At 50.3% G+C, this 20,382-nt stretch overlaps 1 protein-coding gene across 1 annotated transcript in view; it reads right to left on the bottom strand.

The window, feature by feature from the left end:
- LOC123757281 (peroxisomal acyl-coenzyme A oxidase 3) overlaps positions 1-20,382 on the bottom strand; it is a 249,864-nt gene that overhangs the window by 177,130 nt on the left and 52,352 nt on the right. Inside the window, exon 5 of the mRNA XM_045740829.2 lies at positions 2,830-3,060. Coding sequence (XP_045596785.2) covers positions 2,830-3,060 — 231 coding nt within the window. The remainder of the gene's footprint in view (positions 1-2,829; positions 3,061-20,382) is intronic.

Raw genomic sequence — 20,382 nt, 5'->3', positions numbered from 1 at the left:
AACCAGAGTCTAACAACCGCCATGCCACATCAATCTCAGAACTGAGGTTGGATAGCTGGTGCGAGGGATCTGGGGCTCCCCCTTCCCCCTCCCAGGAAGGGGGAGTGGGGAGCTGCGCAGACAGCGGTGCGGCGGCTGTTGTGACGTCATGCTTATTTGCTTGTTTTAGATTAGGGAGTTGTTCTTGCCAGTTCGGCTTTAGGTATCAATTTTGTAACCAGGTGGAGTTTGTTTTGGGACGCTTACCTTTCTGGATGCCTAACCCGGTCGATAGTAGACATGGAATGCTCCCAACCACATGGGGGGTTTCTATAAGCCACTGTTCCTCGCACCTCTCTGAGGGGGCCAGGTTCTGGCTCATGGTCCCCGGTAAGCAAGAACTCCATCGAATAGACCGATGTCACGGTCTAATACATAGATATCAGCCTGGTATAGCACTGGGGAGCCAGAGGAGCTCTCCACACAAACAGGGACTTAACTGGGAGGCGGCAGTACTGTAGGTCTCAAGACGAAGATGAGATAACAGGCCACTACAGATATCCCAAAGCAACACAAGGCTTGAGAAGGCCCGGAACGTTCACAAGATACCTGGTGGCCAGGACCCTGTTTGATCTCCAAAACTCTGAATGTTGACCCCAAGATGTATTCCCACCATACATCATGGGCACGAGGGTAGATTGCAGGCTGGCAAGACTTTATGACACTGTGGACAACCTGAGACACACGAGCTTTGGAACAGGAAATCAGGGAAACCGGATCCATCCAGAGCGCATCCACTGACACTGAATCACTGGCCTGCAGGTAGTGATGCAAAGCCGTCACCGGACATAACACATGATGCACCTCCAACCGAACCAATGAAGCATCCAAAACCAACAGACCCCTCTGGAAGCCAACCATCTTATTCTTCGCCAGATAAGAAGGACGGATCTGCAAACGAATAAAACAACCCCCAGGACCAAAAGAACAGTACCCTTGGCACCAGAGAAGACCATGAAGCTCCCGAACCCATTATCGAGAGGAGAAAGCCAACAAAAACAAGGCCTTCATAAAAAAGTTCTGAACTGAAGGGGCCACAACAAAACGAGAAGAGAGAAAAGAGAGCACCCGGTTCAAAGACCAGGACAGCTCAGGCAGCGCCTGAGCAGACCAAAGGCGAAAAAAGGCACGAGAGAGCTTGCAGAACGAAGGCGAAGTGACATCCACTCCAAATGCAAGCTGAAGCACCTCCGCCAATGCCGCACGATAAGAAGTGACAGTATTCGGCATAAGATGCCAGTCCAGAAAAAGCCAAGAGAGAAAGGACAAAACAACCTTAACAGACACAGATGACACCCTAAGAAGGGAAAGGAAATGGCGGAAAGACTGTCAGGGGACTTCATACTGTCGCTGAGACGAAGCCCTCAGGTGGAACGAGGTGGGATCAATGAAGCCACCTGATCACCATACCAGTGTCAGAAAAACCAAACGTGAAGAGTGGAAGAGTAAGCCGAATCAGCGAGGTACCTCACCAGCCCAACCTGCTGTAAGAGGTGGAGGCCCGGAAAGACACCCGGGTCTGGACACCGAGCAAGCAGCGCCTGAAATCAAGGCTGGGCTGGCTACCATGGGGACAGGAGAAGCACTCTTTCCCTGATAGGATTCCAGCTGAGCCAGACCCTGGAGCAACAGATGAACCGGGAGATAAAGGTACAGGAACCCCCCCCCCCCCCCTCGATCAGTCCTGCCAAAAAGCGTCCACCGTGACAGCGCTTCGCAGTCGGGAAACGGCGCCACGCATAATGGGAGATGCCGAGACCATGTCTTCGTAAAGAGGTCCCCCTCCAGGCCCTATCTCCAAACCCCGAGAACTCAGCAGAAGAGGTACCCGAAGCAACCAGCCTCAAAGAGTCACGGACCACAGAGACACCCTCCCCCGGTTGAGACAATGAACCACAGGAGAGCAGTCCGAATGGAGCTGGATCACAGAACCCCAAGGGAGTCGAATCTGCCACAGCACATGCCACACAGCCTCAAACTCCCACACTGCTGTGAGCTCAACGAAAAGACAGACCCCAATGACCTTGGCCAGCCTGGTGCCTGGTGAGCGCTGGTCACAAAGCTCCACCCAAGAAACTTGGCGTCCATGAACACATCGAGCAAGGGAAGGGTAAGGTGCCATTGCACCGAACCCAAAAAAACCCAAAGAGGAACTTGGAGACGCAGCAACTGACGCAAGGACCCCAGGGAACAAACCTAGTTTTTGTGAGAGTGGCAAAAAGGGCTGCCCGGAGATACCAGAACAGCCTCCAGAACCAAACCCTGGCCAGCGGGTAAACCAACTTGGCAAAGTTCACGCTCCCTCACAATTGTTCAAGCAACCGCCAAGTGACCCAGGTCCCACTCAGAAACAGCCGAAGGTGGGACCGCAACTGGAGCAATGCCACAGGAGCGAGAGAGACTAATGTTGTCCGCAAATCCCACACGAGGCCCAGTAATGTTTGAACCTGGGGACGGAACCAACTGGGACTTTGCCAATTTACCAGTAACCCGAACCCGACCCCAACAGGCTGGGAAAGAACCAGATCCCAGGCTAGCAGACACACAGACTGGCTGAGAGCCCACACCTACCAGTCGTTGAGGTAGGCCAGAATCCGAAGACCTAGCAGAAACAAACGGGCCACCATGACCCTGGTTAATAGCTATGTTGCCCAGGGGTTAAAGTCATACAAAAATTAACATATCATAAACATAAGCATGTATTACACCTCTTAATATAACATACTCTACATTTAAGAGGGGAGAATTTAGTGAAAAGTATGGAATTTGCTGGAAAAAACATAATCTTACCTAGATTGGTAGAGTGTTCATTTATTGGGGAATTCATCCATGTCTGGCGTAGAATGTGGTCACCTTGATCAAAGTAATCCACAGTACCCATAGGATGAGCTACAGACATCTCCGATCGATTCTTCCATACACCTATGAGCCAGTTGCTAGTCTGCTGCAGCAGGACATTATTATCACCTTCATAGGTGCAGTTAGCATCATTGTCATTGCGTAAGTATATCAATCCTGAACCTGAGAACAAATTCAGTTGCTCTTAGAATTAAAGTTATAAGCTAGGTTAATATTCTTAATACTGCAATCAGGATGATAAACTTATAATCATAAATGCCTACATTCCATCAGCATGCTACACATGGAGAAAGAAGGAGCTGGACGACAAACAAGAAGGCCTCATAACGATCATGAGAAAGATGTACCCGATTTACCTGAAGGCCACTAACACTAGTTGTCTTGATGAAGACAGGAAACCAGCAGGTTGTCTAAGGTCCCCCATTTGCCTTGATGATCCTCTCTAGGTAGATTTTAAAGCCTAACAGTGTTTTGGCATTTGCAGTTTCGATCGGTAGGCAGTTCCATGGTCTTTATAACCCTGTGGGTGAAAAAGCATCTCCTGTTCTCAGTCCTACATTGAGGTTTGTTGAGCTTGAAACCGTTGCTCCTTGTTTGTGTTACATCTGATCTTTGAAGAAATTGTCAGGAACAACATCCTCCAACTTGTTTAGTATTTTAAAAGTTTCAATGAGATCTGCCCTGTCTTGCCTGGTTTGCATTGTTAGTTCTGTGGGCCTCCAGTGTCCATGATACCAGAGATAACTTAGCTCTGGAATGACTGTTGGGGCTCGGTGTTGCACTTTTCTCCAGAAAGCTACGTCTTTCTGAAGGTGAGGTCTCCATGCTGAGATACAATAATCAAAATGGGAGTGCACCAGAGATTTATACAGTTGAATCACTACCTTCTTTTCCTTAACCAATGCACTGTGCAAAGCGTCTTAAGGCACCCAATTGGGGTGCACAGAGCACCATATGACATTTTAGGTATAGGGAATTAAAAAATGCAACGGGTACATAGGACATCCTGTATGGGTACATCCTGTGCCTCAGGACTCCTGTAAACAGATGGCATCTTGAAAAGAAATCATCTGCATCGCTGCTGGATGTAAGAACTTTAGTACTGAGAGCGCAACCAAGGCTGGACATACAGGACTATGTACAGTGTTCAGATATCAGTGAATACAATGCTAGTTATGATATTAACAGCATGAGGTACAGACATAGCACCCAGCCTTTGTTTCCTGCATCTAACCATCATGAAATGACCTTATGTTCCTTTACTTATGTTAATTTTCTTTACTAATGTTCATTTCCTTACGGAAATGGATTCATAATTGGAATTTTTGACAGGAATGTGATAATAGCAGCAGTAGCTAATCATAGCCAAATGTGTAGAATATTGTAGGCCTTGTCTTGCATCATGTGACTGCTGGTGTCGTCAGCTTGTATCATGTGGCTGAATACTGTGTTTTGATTTCATCACCACACCCACCAGAACTGCTTATTAGTTTGTTATTACGCATATAAATGTTGATAGTGATATATAACATGTGTATATAGCATAAAAACAACAAGAACACTGGTTGATCTAAGAATATGTCACCATATATGAGCTCCATATTTTTTAAAATGGTGATGTCCTCATTTAACTATATAAATTCCACATATTACACACTACTGAATAAAATTACTACAAAAAACCAGCGTTGAATGTAATGAAACGCCATTTCAAACCTACTACATCCTATTTGGAAGCAAATCTACAAATGCAATTCAGCTTCAGATTGACAATGTAAACATTAGCAATAAAAATGATGGAAAGTTTCTTGGCATTTTCCTAGACAAGAGACTCAACTTCAGTACCCACATACAACACATAACTAAGAAAGTCTCTAAAACAGTTGGTATACTCTCCAAAATCAGATATTATGTTCCCAACTCTGCTGTCATCTCTCTATATTATGCACTAATCTATCCCTATCTCAACTATGGTATCTGTGCATGGGATTCAACCACTGCAAACCACCTCAAGTCCATCATCATCCAGCAAAAATCTGCTATCAGAATAATATCAAGTTCTGCTTTCAGACAACACACAGCCCCCTTGTTTAACTCCCTAAACATGCTAAACATAATCTCACTCCACAAATTCTTTTGTGTCAACTACATTTACAAAACCCTGTTCTTAAATGCAAATCCTTGTCTGAAACTCTTCTTGGACAGATGTAATAGGACCCATTATCACCACACCAGAAATAAATATCTCTTTGATATCCCCAGAGTTAAACTTAATCTGTGAAAACACTATGCAAATAAAGGGACCCAGTTTATGGAACTCACTCCCTACTGAATTGAAAAGCTGTCCAACTTTTACATCATTCAAAATCAATACTAAAAAGTACCTAATTTCATCTTCATAGTTTTTCGCTTTTTGCCTTAAAATTGCACTGTATCAATTGCTACCCAATCTCCCAACCTTTATGTTCCCAATTTGAACATCTTTACCATTGTGATCATTGCTGTTTTCTTATATGTGCTGCCAATCTGTTGTTTGGTGTTTATAAATCTTGTTTATCTGTATCTTTTGCTACCCAGTCTCCCAATCTTTATGTACCCAATCTGAACATCTTTACCATTGTGATCATTGCTGTCTTATATGTGCTGTCAATCTGCTGTTTGGTGTCTATTAACCTTGTTTAAATTACTAATCAAGCTGTCAATGTATTTAATCAGAGCTTTAATATAACAATGTGCTTTAATATACCTACTTATCTCTCATCTCATTTTTCTCTTGTAATGTATCTTTATCATTTATCAATTCTGATTGAAATTACCTACTTAAAATTATCTGCTAGATTAAGGACCTGCCCGAAACGCTGTGCGTACTAGTGGCTTTACAAGAATGTAAATACTGTACTATCCAATGTATTCTCACAAACCCAATGTACCTTCTATTATATATATATATAAATAAATAAATTTTCTGGGTGAGACCCGGAGGCTCCCCGGAGCTTTACCGGCTGATATGCTAATGTCAGACTTTGGCATCAGTCATGTGTATGGAGTTCTAGGGCCTACCGGGGACCACGGCCAGAACCTGGCCCCCTCAGAGAGGCAAGGTAAGCAATGGCCTATAGAAACCCCCGTGTGGTAGGAAGCATTCTATGTCTGCCATCGACCGGATCAAGCATCCAGAAAGGTAAGCATTCCAAAACAAACCCCTATTCTGGTGAAAATTGCTACCTAAAGCCGAACTAGTGGATATAACTCTTCAACAGAAAACAAGGAAACTAGTATGAAGTCATACGTCACCGCGCCGCTGTCTGCGCAGCTCCCCCTCCCCAGGAGGGGGAAGGGGGAGCCCCAGACCTCTCACGCCGGCTATCCACCCATCAGTTCTGAGGCAGGACATCAAAACACGCGAGAAACCGCCGACCGGAGGGAGGGAGGGAGGGTTGCCGGGGAGCCTCCGGGTCTCGCCCAGAAAATGGCGTTTCATTACATTCAACGCTGGTTTTCTGGGGGGAGCCCTGTCGGCTCCCCAGAGCTAATTACCCACAGAGGAAGGTCAAAGGGACAGAACCGGGAGGCGGACACCACGCACCCCCCACGGAAGCGAGATAACCGGTAGCAAATGCCAACCCAAGGCGCCACAGCCCCGAAAAGTCCCGGGAATAACACGAGAACAACGAGCAGCAAGGCCCCCGCACGAACACCAAAAATCCATGCCCGAAAGACCGCAAGGCCACGTCGCCCAGACGGCAGCGAGAGCAGCGAAGCTACAAACGCCACAGGCATGAGGGAAGAACACAGGCAGCTTAGCCGCAAGAACACGGCTGACCACCCAGGACACCATCACCCGCGAACCGGGAAGAACAGAACCAGATCAACGCAAAACGCGCTCCGGACCCAAACGCCGTGGCACGCAAACAACAGCGGAGGGCCGTTATCTTATCTTGAGGGTATCTTGAGATGATTTCGGGGCTTTTTAGTGTCCCTGCGGCCCGGTCCTTGACCAGGCCTCCACCCCCAGGAAGCAGCCCGTGACAGCTGACTAACACCCAGGTACCTATTTTACTGCTAGGTAACAGGGGCATAGGGAGAAAGAAACTCTGCCCATTGTTTCTCGCCGGTGACTGGGATCGAACCCAGGACCACAGGATCACAAGTCCAGCGTGCTGTCCGCTTGGCCGACCGGCTCCTTACTCGGCGCCGTCACTGAACACAAAACACAACACACCCCCGGCCCGACTAACGAAGCACCAACAAACCCTGGACCCCTCCAGAATGCAGCAGCCCCACCCCGCGCCAGAAAAGATGGAGACTGCTGCCACCGAACAACCAAAACGCTAAAACCGAAGGAGCAAGAAAACTCAGCGACTCGACCGCCAGAGGCAAAGGCCAAAAGGAAAGAGCCGACGAAAAAAAACCACCGGAACCGAAGGGGCACTACCAACCGAGGAGAAGACAGAGCATGCTGACCAGAGACCAGGATGGTGCAAGCGGTGCACGAACAGGCCGGAGGTGAAACGGCGCACAAGACACCAAGACGGAAGCAAGCTGAAGTGGCTCTGCCAGCGCCGCACGAAAAGAGGCGACAGTATGTAGCAAGACGATGGCAAGTAGCCCAACCGGGCGACAAAAAGCCCAACAGGGCTACAAGTAGCCCAACAGGGCGACAAGTAGCCCAAAACGGCGACAAGGACGAGGAGCCGACAGACGTTCCAATAATGCGGGAAGTAGCGAAAAACCTTCCTGTACCCTCGAGAACACAGAAGCCAACACTAGTCCTGATGGCACACGAAGGCGGAGGCGCACCCGAGATCAGAAGTCACGCAGAACCCGATCGAATGGGGAAACATGACGAAAACACCATCCCAAAAAGGGTGGGAGGAAACATCCACCCACAGGACGGAACCAACCGACTCAAAGGCCAAGGAACCGAGCCCGGGGAGGGGCCGACGCCCAACAGCACGTACGGCGAGTGGGGAGGAAAGACCCCAATCCGCATAACCACAAGCCCCACCTAGAGGGGGATAAACCCCACGGGGTCCAACGGGGCCAAGGCCCACCAAGTCAGCCCCTCCCCAGCCCCGGGAACCTACACGACAGGCCCCGGGGCCGAGCCGTTCCCCCAAAGCCCTGGCCGTACCAGAAAACCGGGGCAGCCGTGAAAACACTAAGGGAGCCCACTGGCAGACTCATACAACACGGCTGGAGGAACAGGCTCAAATGCCCCCATCACTACCCCGGAAGGGGAATTCCCCGAGACTGCCCGAGTCTCAATACCATTAAAAACCCCGCCCCGAACCTACAGACGGTAAGGAACCGGATGCAGGCAGGAAGGAATATCCAGGGGAAAGACAAGGGGGCGTGGATGGAACCGAAGCAACCAACACCCCCAAGTCTCAAAACGAACTACAACGGGGCAGCCCCGGGGCTCCCGGGGAGGAAACCACGAGAACGTTGCCACCACCAAGGCTCAAGTGCAACGCCCTTGCTGCCCGCACCCGCTTTGTCAACACAACTGGGTAACCGAGCCACAACGAGCAACCAAACTCGCAGGACTCCGGGTCGAAGGTGTCACCAACCCCACAGGCAGCAGACGGAGGCAAAACACAGAGTCACCCAGAGACAAAGGGTGAGAGCAACCCTCAAACTCGCTGGAAGCGAGGGGGGGGGGACTCTGGGGTTACATCCATCGGACCCGCGCGCCCCCAGGGGTTTCCCAGGGTCCCGAGCGTTTACAATAAGAGGACTCGCGCTCAGGTAATCCCAGGCAGGGTACTGCTAACCGGCACCCAAAGCTACCAAACAACTTTCTAAGAGCTGAACCCCCGGGACGTGAACACTCACGGGGACCAAGCAGGGGGTAGCACCAGAAAATACTCAGAACACAAGGGACACAAGGGGCAAGAACGAAGGCAGACCCCCCACCAGGTAGATAAACAAATAGAAAAAGAAAACCCCGCAAGAGGACAGCGTACCCAAGCGGAACAGAGCCGGCCGCTATGATTGGTAAAGACAAGCTGCACAGTACCCTGCGCCCCACCAGTGCAAAACTGCCCCTTACTCTAAGGCGAACAAGGGAGACAGAACACCCAAGCACACAAAGAGTGGCCGAAAACCAAGCAGTAAACAGCCAAGCAGGGGCAGGACCCAAGGAACTTGTGGAAGGCGGCCCCAAGCCCCAAGGGCAGTACTTACAGGGCACCTAGGGAAGGGAACCCTAGGCGCATGCAGCCCGAGTACTGGAGAATCACTCCCGGCTCACGCACCACCTAGAAAACAGACACCACACTCTAGGTACAGTGCTGAAACAACCACTGGAACCGGAGCACATAACCGGTGCCTATAGCATCAGCCGAAGAACTGATGGGTGGATAGCTGGCGTGGGAGGTCTGGGGCTCCCCCTTCCCCCTCCTGGGGAGGGGGAGCTGCGCAGACAGCGGCGCGGTGACGTATGACGTCATACTAGTTTCCTTGTTTTCTGTTGAAGAGTTCTATCCACTAGTTCGGCTTTAAGTAGCAATTTTAACCAGAATAGGGGTTTGTTTTGGAATGCTTACCTTTATGGATGCTTGACCCGGTCGATGGCAGACATAGAATGCTTCCAACCACATGGGGGTTTCTATAGGCCATTGCTCCCCTTGCCTCTCTGAGGGGGCCAGGTTCTGGCCGTGGTCCCCGTTAGGCCCTAGAACTCCATACACATGACTGATGCCAAAGTCTGACATTAGCATATCAGCCGGTAAAGCTCCGGGGAGCCGGCGGGGCTCCCCCCAGAAAATTCTTTCGTCTTATAGAAGTGTTCATTTTTGTTCCCTGATCACGGAAAAAATAACAAAAAAATCGTAGGTGGCATATTTTAGCCGCAATAGGGTAAATAAGTGTGGCAAAAAAGGGGCGTTGACAGAACCTTCCCCAGATGAGGTCTACTCCGCCCGAGCTGTCAGACGGCAGTTGCCACAAATATATTATTACCTAATTATTTCAATGTCTCTGATTGATTTTTTGTTAGTTTTTTGCAGTAATATTATTCCATACAGTGAATTGTGGTATATTTATGTAATAAAATGTGTGAACCATCACTGTACTCAAAATTATGGTGTGCATATAAGTGATTCAATTATTATGTTCAAAAAACAATAAACAAATAGTTTTGCTGTTACACTATATACACAGGTTATATATAAGTATTTGCATGTTTTGTTCACCATAACGAACTACTAAGTTGGTCTTGTGAGTCAAAAAGCAACGAGGAGTGACCAACACACACCTTCGAGCCACTCACTGCCACTCCCTCCCTCAACACCACCTCACTCACCCTCAATCTCCTCCCACAATACTGTTTTTGCATTTATTCACTATACACAGACGTTATATATACGTATTTACATGTTTTGTTCACCATAACTGTACATCTAAGCTTGTATGGTGAGTCAAGGCAGAAAGACATAGCTACTCACACAGTCAGCTGATCGGCGGCCGCCCTCAAGGCCAGACACACTAATATTTCTCCTCCAACAATATTGTTTGTGGTGTTATTATGCTATATACACACATTATATATAAGTATCTAACTGTTTTATTCACCATACCTGTACAAATAAGCTGGTATGGTGCCCAAAGACCATAGTGGCCATCAGTAAACACCATGCCAAGTCGTGCAGACGACGCTCCTCCCTCACCAAAATGGTGGCTCCCAACCTACTCCTCTCGCTGTTATCTCACACTATACACACGTTACATATAAGTATCTACATTTGTGTTCACCATAGCAAACCACTAAGCTGGTATGGTGAGTGCAGTCAATAAATGGTGGCCACACACGGTCAGAAAACGACGCCACAACCCTCCCTCCACAGCCTTACTCCTCCCTCCATGGAGCACAGCGCTAAATATCACCACAATCCTGCTATTATCAGAATCCTGGTCAGTTTTATCACAGTCAGGGGGCTTCAGTAATACTATCACTGCTAAATAATAGCAGTATCATATATATTATGGCATTTGTAGGCGATGCTGTGGTCACAAGCTGAACAGCGGTGCTGTGAGCTCGTGCTGCGTGCACCAGCCTTGGTGGCTTCCGCAATACTGTAAGCGAGGAGGGTGCAGGATAGGGGGATGGAAGTAGCGAGGAGGGTGCAGGATGGGGGGGGGTGGAGGCAGTGGGGAGAGTGCAGGATGGGGGGGGGGGGGGATGGAGTAAGCATGGAGAGTGCGGGATGGGAGGGATAGAGGTAGTGGGGAGAGTGACCAGCTCTGCCAACCATCTCACTAATGTTTGCCACCACACTGACACCTGCCAATCCACTGTTGCCAGCCTATCCCCTACTTTGCCGCCATCCCCTCCACCATCCCTCCATTCATTCATCTAGTTCCCCCTTCCACCATCCAGTCCCCTTCCACCATCCAGTCCCCCTACATCCAGCCCCCCTCCACCATCCATCCATCCAGTCCCACTCCACCATCCATCCATCCAGCCCCCCTCCACCATCCATCCATCCAGTCCCCCTCCACCATCCATCCATCCAGCCCCCCTCCACCATCCATCCATCCAGTTCCCCTCCACCATCCATCCATCCAGTCCCCCTCCACCATCCATCCATCCAGTCCCCCTCCACCATCCATCCATCCAGCCCCCCTCCACCATCCATCCATCCAGTTCCCCCAACCATCCATCCATCCAGTCCCCCTCCACCATCCATCCATCCAGTCCCCCTCCACCATCCATCCATCCAGTCCCCCTCCACCATCCATCCATCCAGTCCCCCTCCACCATCCATCCATCCAGTCCCCCTCCACCATCCAGCCCCCTTTACCATCCATCCATCCAGTTCCCCCCTCCACAATCCATCCATCCAGTTCCCCCTCCACCATCCATCCATCCAGTTCCCCCTCCACCATCCATCCATCCATCCCCCTCCACCATCCATCCATCCAGTCCCCCCTCCACCATCCATCCATCCAGTCCCCCTCCACCATCCCTCCATCCAGCCCCCTCCACCATTTCTCCATCCAGCCCTCCTCCACCATCCAGCCCCCCTCCACCATCCAGCCCCCTCCACCATCCATCCATCCAGTCCCCCCCCCCCACCATCCATCCATCCAGTCCCCCTCCACCATCCATCCATCCAGCCCCCCTCCACCATCCATCCATCCAGCCCCCCTCCACCATCCATCCATCCAGTCCCCCCTCCACCATCCATCCATCCAGTCCCCCCCCCACCATCCATCCATCCAGTCCCCCCCCACCATCCATCCATCCAGCCCCCCTCCACCATCCATCCATCCAGTCCCCCCTGAACCATCCATCCATCCAGCCCCTCTCCACCATCCATCCATCCAGTCCCCCTCCACCATCCATCCAGTCCCCCTCTACCATCCATCCAGTCCCCCTCCATCCATCCATCCATCCAGCCCTCCTCCACCATCCATCCATCCAGTTCCTATCCACCATCCATCCATTCTCCCCTCCACCATCCATCCAGTCCCCCTCCACCATCCATCCATCCCCCCTCCACCATCCATCCATTCAATTCCTATCCACCATCCGTCCATCCAGTTCCCCTCCACCATCCATCCAGTTCCCCTCTACCATCCATCCATCCACTCCCCCCTCCACCATCCATCCAGTCCCCCTCCACCATCCATCCAGTCCCCCTCCACCATCCATCCATCGAATTCCTATCCACCATCCATCCATCCAGTCCCCTCAACCATCCATCCATCCATCCCCCCTCCACCATCCATCCATCCAATTCCTATCCACTATCCGTCCATTCAGTTCCCCTCCACCATCCATCCAGTTCCCCTCCACCATCCATCCATCCTCTCCCCCTTCCACCATCTCTCCAGTCCCCCTCCACCATCCATCCATCTACTCCCCCTCCACCATCCATCCATCCAGTCCCCCCTCAACCATCCATCCATCCATCCACTCCTCCTCCACCATCCATCCATCTACTCCCCCCTCACTCCCCCCCTCCACCATCCATGCATCCAGTCCCCCTCCACCATCCATGCATCCAGTCCCCCTCCACCATCCATCCATGCATCCAATCCCCTTCCACCATCCATCCATCCTGTTTCTATCCACCATCCATCCATCCAGTCCCCCTCCACCATCCATTCAGTCCCCCTTCACCATCCATCCATCCATCCTTCCAGCCCCCCACCACCATCCATCCATCCAGCCCCTCTCCACCATCCATCCATCCAGTCCCCCTCCACCATCCATCTATCCATCCAGTCCCCCTTCACCATCCATCCATCCATCCACTCCCCCTCCACCATCCATCTATCCATCCAGTCCCCCTTCACCATCCATCCATCCATCCAGTCCCCCTCCACCATCAATCTATCCATCCAGCCCCCCTCCACCATCCATCCATCCAGTTCCTATCCACCATCCATCCATCCAATTCCCCTCCATCATCCATCCATCCAATTCCCCCTCCACCATCCAGCCATCCAGTTCCCCCCATCCATCCATCCAATTCCCCTCCAACATCCATCTATCCAGTCCCCCTCCACCATCCAGTCCCCCTCCACCATCCATCCATTCAGTCCCCCTCCACCATCCATCCATCCAGTCCCCCCCCACCATCCATCCAGTCCTCTCATATCTATCCACCCAGTCCCCTCACCATCAATCTAGTCCCCCCCCTATCTATCCAGTCCCCCCCCACCATCCATCTATCCAGTCCCCCCCACCATCCATCCAGTCCCCTCACCATCAATCTAGTCCCCCGCCATCTATCCAGTCCCCCCCCCCCCCCACCATCCATCCTCTTGTCCACCTAAATACAATATTCATGTGCAATCATCACTAGGTAGTGGACCCCATACCCATCTCGTGGATGGAAGTGGACCCCCATTCCCATTCTGTGGGTGGTAGTGGACCATGTACTCATCCTGTGGGCACTAGTGGTCCCTATACCCATCCTGTGAGCAGCAGTGGAATCCATACTTATCCTGTAGGCGGTAGTGGACCATATACACATCCATGGGGCGGTAGTAGACCCTATATCCTTCCTGTGGGTGGTAGTGGACCCCATCCCCATCTAATGGGAGGTAGTGAACCCCATAACTATCCTGTAAGCAGTAATGTACCCCATACCCATTCTGTAGGCAGTAGTGTACCCCATACCCATTCTGTAGGCAGTAGTGGACCCCATACCCATCCTGTAGGCAGTAGTGGACCCCCCATACTCATCTTGTAGATGGTAGTGGACCACATACCTATCCTGTGGGTGGAAGTGGACCCCCATACTCATCCTGTGGGTGGCAATGGAACCCATACTCATCCTGTAGGTGGTAGTGGACCGTAATCACATTCTTGGGGCAGTAGTGGACCCCTTATCCATTCTTTGGGTGGTTGACCCCATACCCATCCAGTGGGTAGTAGTGGACCCCGTATCCTTCCTGTGGGTGGTAGTGAACCCCATGTCCATGCTGTGGGCAGTAATGGACCCCATACCTATCCTGTGGGCAGTAATGGACCCCATACCCATCCTGTTGGCAATAGTGCATCCCTTATACTCATCCTGTGGGCAGGAGTGGATCCCCATACCCATTCTGTGGGCAGTAGTGGACCATATACTCATCCTCTGGGCAGTAGTTGACCCCTTATCCATTCTGTGGGTGGTAGACCCCATACCCGTCCAGTGGGTGGTAGCGAGCCTTCCATACCCATCTAGTGAGGTGGTGTTGAGCCCCATACCCATCCAGTGGGTGGTAGCGAGCCCCATACCCATCCAGTGGGGTGATAGTGAGCCCCATACCCATCCAGTGGGTGGTAGTGAGCCCCATACCCATCCAGTGGGTGATAGTGAGCCTCATACCCATCCAGTGGGTAATAGTGAGCCCCATATCAATCCTGTGGGTGGTAGTGAACCTCATAACCATCCTGTGGAGCGGTCCGTCTAATTACCCAAAGCTACCCAAAGCTTCCTAGTATTACGTAAGTAATGAAGATATATGATATATTTGCTCACTATAACGTTGGTGCTGAAGGTAGAACATGAAAAAACCAGCGTTGAATGTAATGAAATGCCATTTTCTGGGCAAGTCTCGGAGGCTCCCCAGAGCTATCCAGGCTGAATGGATATGTATAACTTTCTGGCATCAAAGTCCATGGAGTTCTTGCCTACCAGGGACCAAGAGCCAGAACATGAACCCCTCAGCAAGGCTTGAGGAGCAATGGCCTATATAAATCTCCCTTGTGGTTGGGAGCATTCTATGTCTGCCATCGACCGGGACAGGCACCCAGAAAGGTAGGCGCCCCAAAACAAACCCCTATTCTGATGAAACTATTGCTACTGAAAGCCGAACGAGTGGACAGAACTCCCCCTCCACCATCAAAAATAAAAAAATTAACAAACTAGCATGTCGTTGTCATGTCGTTGAACCACAGTCTGAGAAACCCCCCCCCTCCCCGGGAGGGGGAATGGGGGGAGCTCCAGACCCTCCGTGCCGGCGATCCAACTGGCAGTTCTTAGGCTGGATGTCAAAATACGTGAAAAACACCGCCGACCGGAGGGAGGGAGGGATGCCGGGGAGCCTCCGGCAGGCAGACAACACGCGCCCAACCCAAAAACAAAATCACTGGCCAAACCAAAGGACCCCGCAGATGACCCGGGAGACCCTAACCCCAGAACAGGAAGGAAGGGAACCCGGGCCAACCAAAACAAGTCCACGGCCCCAGAGGCCAAGACGCGCAGAAAACAGTGAAGAGCCGCAACCGAACACAGCACACGAAACATTTCCCGCCCGACCAACCAAGCAGCAACCCAAGGACCCATCCGGAATTCAGCAGACCCAAACTTCACTCGAAAAGAAGGAGACTGCAGCAAACGAACAACCTACCAACCTACCAAATGAGCAGAAAAAAAACACCAGAACTGAAGGGGTCACGACAAACCGAGGAGAAGAAAGAAGATAGACCACCCAGGCCAATGACCAGGATGGCAGAGGAAGTGCATGAACAGGCTGGAGGTGAAAAAATAAACTAGACAGCTAGCGGAACGGAGCAGAAGGAACAGCAACACCGAACGCAAGCTAGAGCAGCCCCGCCAGCGTCGCCCGATACAAGGCTACAGAACCCGACACCAACGACGATCCAAGAACAACCTCGAAGGAAAGGACAAGACAACCCTATCAGAGACCGTAGTACACCTACGCAGTGATAGGGAAACCGGAAAGACTGCCAGGAAATACACACTGCTGCCGAGACAAAGCACGCAGGTGGGAGACCAACAAAGAAGCCACCAACACCCACACAAGTGACAAGAACATGAGACAAAAAACAACATCTTCGAGATGCGAAGACTCGAGGGGAAGAATGAACCAGCCGGGTACTGGGCTAGATCAATCCCCAAAAAGATGCGGAGCCACGGGAAGACCCGCAGGATCAGACATCGAGCAAAGAAGTGCCCCCAACCAAGGCTGGCAAAAAACCAGAAGGAACGGCCGCCATGGAACCAGGAAGAGGCCAACAAGGAAACGAGGATAATGAACCGAAACGCGAAGCGAAAAACAGCGATCCCACAACCAGCTCCAGCAGGGAAAAACGACACATACATCACCTAATTACATATGAGGAGAACTATGCAGGACTCGCACCGCACTAAAACAAAAGGAAATTCCATGAAAGGATCACAAAAGCTATAGCTAGAACCGAAAAAGAGCTCCTCCTGTCCAAATGAAAAGGAACTGTAGGGGCAGGAGTGGGTGATCGAAATCAACATCCACCGTTGCAAGCACCTTGTATACCACATATAAAAGACCAATCCTGGAGCATGCGGCCCCAGCATGGAGGTGATGAGTCACAATAATGTGGCTGAAGTATGTTGACCAGACCACACACTAGAGGTGAAGGGACGACGACGTTTCGGTCCATCCTGGACTATTCTCAAGTCGATTGTACACTAGGGGAGTACAACTAAGTGAGGACAAAAACTGGCAGGGACATACAAGGAAAATGAAAGAACACAGGCCCAGAACTTAACACTGGGGCAGCCCAAAATTAGGGAACTGAACATGTACAGAGGGCACAATCGACTTGAGAATGGTCCAGGACGGACCAAAACGTCGTTGTCCCTTCACCTTCTAGTGTGTGGTCTGGTCAACCCAGCATGAAGCCCGTACCCTGTCAAGCACAAGATGAAGCTTGAGAAAGTGCTGAGGTATGCCACGAGGCTAGTCCCAGAGTGAAGAGGCATGAGTTTCGAGGACAGGCTGCGGGAATTGCAACTCATGACATGAAGACAAGAGGAAAGGGAGACATGAACACTACCCACAAAATTCTCAGAGGAATTGACAGGACAGAGAAAGAGAAATGGTTGAACATGGGTGGTACGCGAAGAAGGGGACACAGGTGAAAACCGAGTACCCAAATGAGCCACAGGGACCTTAGAAAGAACCTGTGCAGTGTCAGAGCAGTTAACAGATGGAATGCATTAGGCAGTGAAGTGGTGGAGGGAGACTCCAGACACAGGTCCAAATGTAGATATGATAGAGCCCAATAGGCTCAGGAATCTGTACAGCAGTTGAACGACAGTTGAGAGGTGGAGAGGCGGGACCAAAGAGCCAAAGCTCAACCCCAGCAAGCACCACTAGGGGAGTACAACTAGGTGAGGACAAAAACTGGCAGGGACATACAAGGAAAATGAAAGAATGCAGGTCCAGAACTTAACACTGGGGCAGCCCAAAATCAGGGAACTGAACATGTACAGAGGGCAACCCAGCACCAACATCAGTATAGCCAATAAGCACCTACCAAGATACACTACAATGCATAGTATAGAGGTAGGAAGGCCGGAAATAAGCAAGGAATAGACCAAAAAAATGGTCCAAGCACCGAAGCTAGGGACAGGAGAGTACAAGTTATATGACGAACAAAGAAGATCTAAGTAGCAGCCGGTAACGTAAGGTACATGACCAACCACATATACAGAGAGACTCCAATGTAAAGAAGGGTGCAGCCAGGCCCCAAAAGACAGGCGAGGAAGGAGCGTCCAGAGAGCATAGACCGAGGCAAGGAAGTGTGAACAGACAGCAAGGACTGAGGCAACGAAGGAGTGTCCAGATATCGAGAAAAAATTCAGGCGCCTAAAGACTAAACAAAAGGCACTGAATACCGCGACTGCGTCCCACAGTGTGACTAAGAACAAGATACCCTGACCAAGGAAGGACAGGGTAAGACTCATGCTAAGTGACCAAGCAAAACACACAACACCAACACCCCACCAAAATTTGAGAACCAGAGCCTGGCCGACAGAGTTGCCTTGGTTACACCCTAAGGGAAGCCAAGGCAGGGTACTGCAAACCGGCGCCCAAGTCTACCAAACAAACTTCTAAAAGCTGAACTCCCGGGATGTGTTCACTCATGGGAGCCAAGCAAAGGGGTACTACCAAAACCAAAATATATATGCAGTATATAAATATCCCTAGAACAGCAAAGGGGGCCCAAAAAGGCAGACCCCCCACCAGGCAATAAAATAAAAAATAAAAGAAAACCCCCGCAAGGGGACAACGTACCCAGGTGGAACAGAGAGGGCCGCTGTTATTGGTGAAAACTAGCTGTGCAGTACCCCCGTGCCCCTACCATTGATAGAACTACCTCCTACCCAGAGACAAACAAGGGCAACAAAACCCCAGCCGACTCCAAGGGTGGCCAAGTACCGAGTAGTAAAAGACACAACGGAGATAGATCCCAAGGTGACTTGTGGAAAATGGCCCCAAGCCCCAAGGGCAGTACTTACAAGGCACCTAGGGAAGAGCCCTAGGCGCATGCAGCCTGAGTACCGTGGACTATGTTTCCTGCCTCACAGACCACCTGTAGAGACAGCCCACACAAAAGGCACAGAACTGAAACAAAACCAGAACCAGAGGCACCTGACCAGCCAGTAATCACATCATCCAAGAACTGCTAGTTGGATTGCCGGCACGGAGGGTCTGGGGCTCCCCTTTTCCCCTCCCCCTTTGCGGGTTGCACAGACAGCAGCGCAGCCAAGTGATAACATCATGCTAGTTTGCTAATTATGTTTGGGGAGTTCTGTCCACTCGTTCGGCTTTCGGTAACAATATTTTCACCAGAATAGGGGTTTGTTTTGGGGCGCCTACCTTTCTGGGTGCCTGTCCCGGTTGATGGCAGACATAGAATGCTCCTAACCACAGGAAGGATTCTATAGGCCATTGCTCCTCGTGCCTCTCTGAGGGGGCCCAGGTTCTGGCTCGTGGTCCCTGATAGGCAGGAACTCCAAACACATTGACTGATGCCAGAAAGTTATACATATCCATTCAGCCTGGATAGCTCCAGGAAGCCGATGGGGCTCCCCCCAGAAACTTATTTTTACTTTTAAATACAGGGGGTACCTCGGTTTAAGAGTTTAATCTGTTCCTAGAGACTGCTCGTATTCCGAAAACTCGTAAACCGAAGCTAATTTCCCCATAAGAAATAATGGGAAATGAATGAATCCATTCCTGATTACCCAAAAACCTCACTTCAAACTAAATTTTATACCTAATTCATCTTAATAAACCTACAAAACTATGTTCAAGTTATTACTTACCCTTGCTGATGACTGCTGTTAATGTATGGAAGATGGTGAGGAGGGTTGAAGAGGAGAGGTGTTACTGTTTGAAAGGGGAGTCCCTTTCCATTATTACATCAGGCAGTGAGGACCTCTCTGGAGTGCATTCTCTGGCACGTTTTGCCTGCATACCACTAGGTCCCAGTTGTGGCTCACTGCTCGATTTTCTCACAACAAAGCGGTCCATTAATGATTGTTTTCCCTTCTTCGCAAGATTTCTCTGTAGTGAGGCATCACACTGTCATTGAAAAGATTAATACAACGGCCTACTACAGCTTTCTCTGGGTGAGTCGTTTCAATAAAAGTTTGCATTTCTTCCCACATCTGACACCACCACTTAATGGTTGCGGAAGGGGCATTCGCTGCTGCCTCATCCTCCTCCACTGGAGAAACATCCTCAGCTGGGTCTTCTTGCTGATCCTTTTGAAGGGCTTGGAGTTTTTCGGTGGTCAGTTCTTCGTTGTGTTCTTCCACCAACTCCTCCACATCATCACCATCCAATTCCAAGCCCATTTGTAACAATTTCTTCAACAATAGGCACATCATTTACTGGCTCAAACCCCTCAAAGTCTAGTTCTGTCACACATTCAGGCCACAATTTTTACCAGCCAGAGATCTGAATTCTTTGAGTCACTTCTTGCTAGGCTTTGCCAACGAGTTTTATAGCACTACAAATGTTAAAATGGTCTTTTCCAGAACTCTTTGAGGGTGAGTTTTGTCCCTTCAGTCATTTCAAAACATTTCCGGAAAAGTGCCCTTTCATAAAGTTTCTTAAAAATTAGCTATGATTTTCGTCCATAGACTGAATTAGAGGAGTGGTGTTAGGAGGAAGGAACTTTACTGTGAGAAAATTACTGTATCTGAGCAACATTTCATCTTCCAAGCCTGGAGGATGAGCAGG

This window comes from Procambarus clarkii, chromosome 13 (assembly GCF_040958095.1).
Source record: "Procambarus clarkii isolate CNS0578487 chromosome 13, FALCON_Pclarkii_2.0, whole genome shotgun sequence".
NCBI classification, from domain to species: domain Eukaryota; kingdom Metazoa; phylum Arthropoda; class Malacostraca; order Decapoda; family Cambaridae; genus Procambarus; species Procambarus clarkii.
Note: the sequence above shows the minus strand (reverse complement) of the source record. Positions and strands in the feature narration are given on the sequence as shown.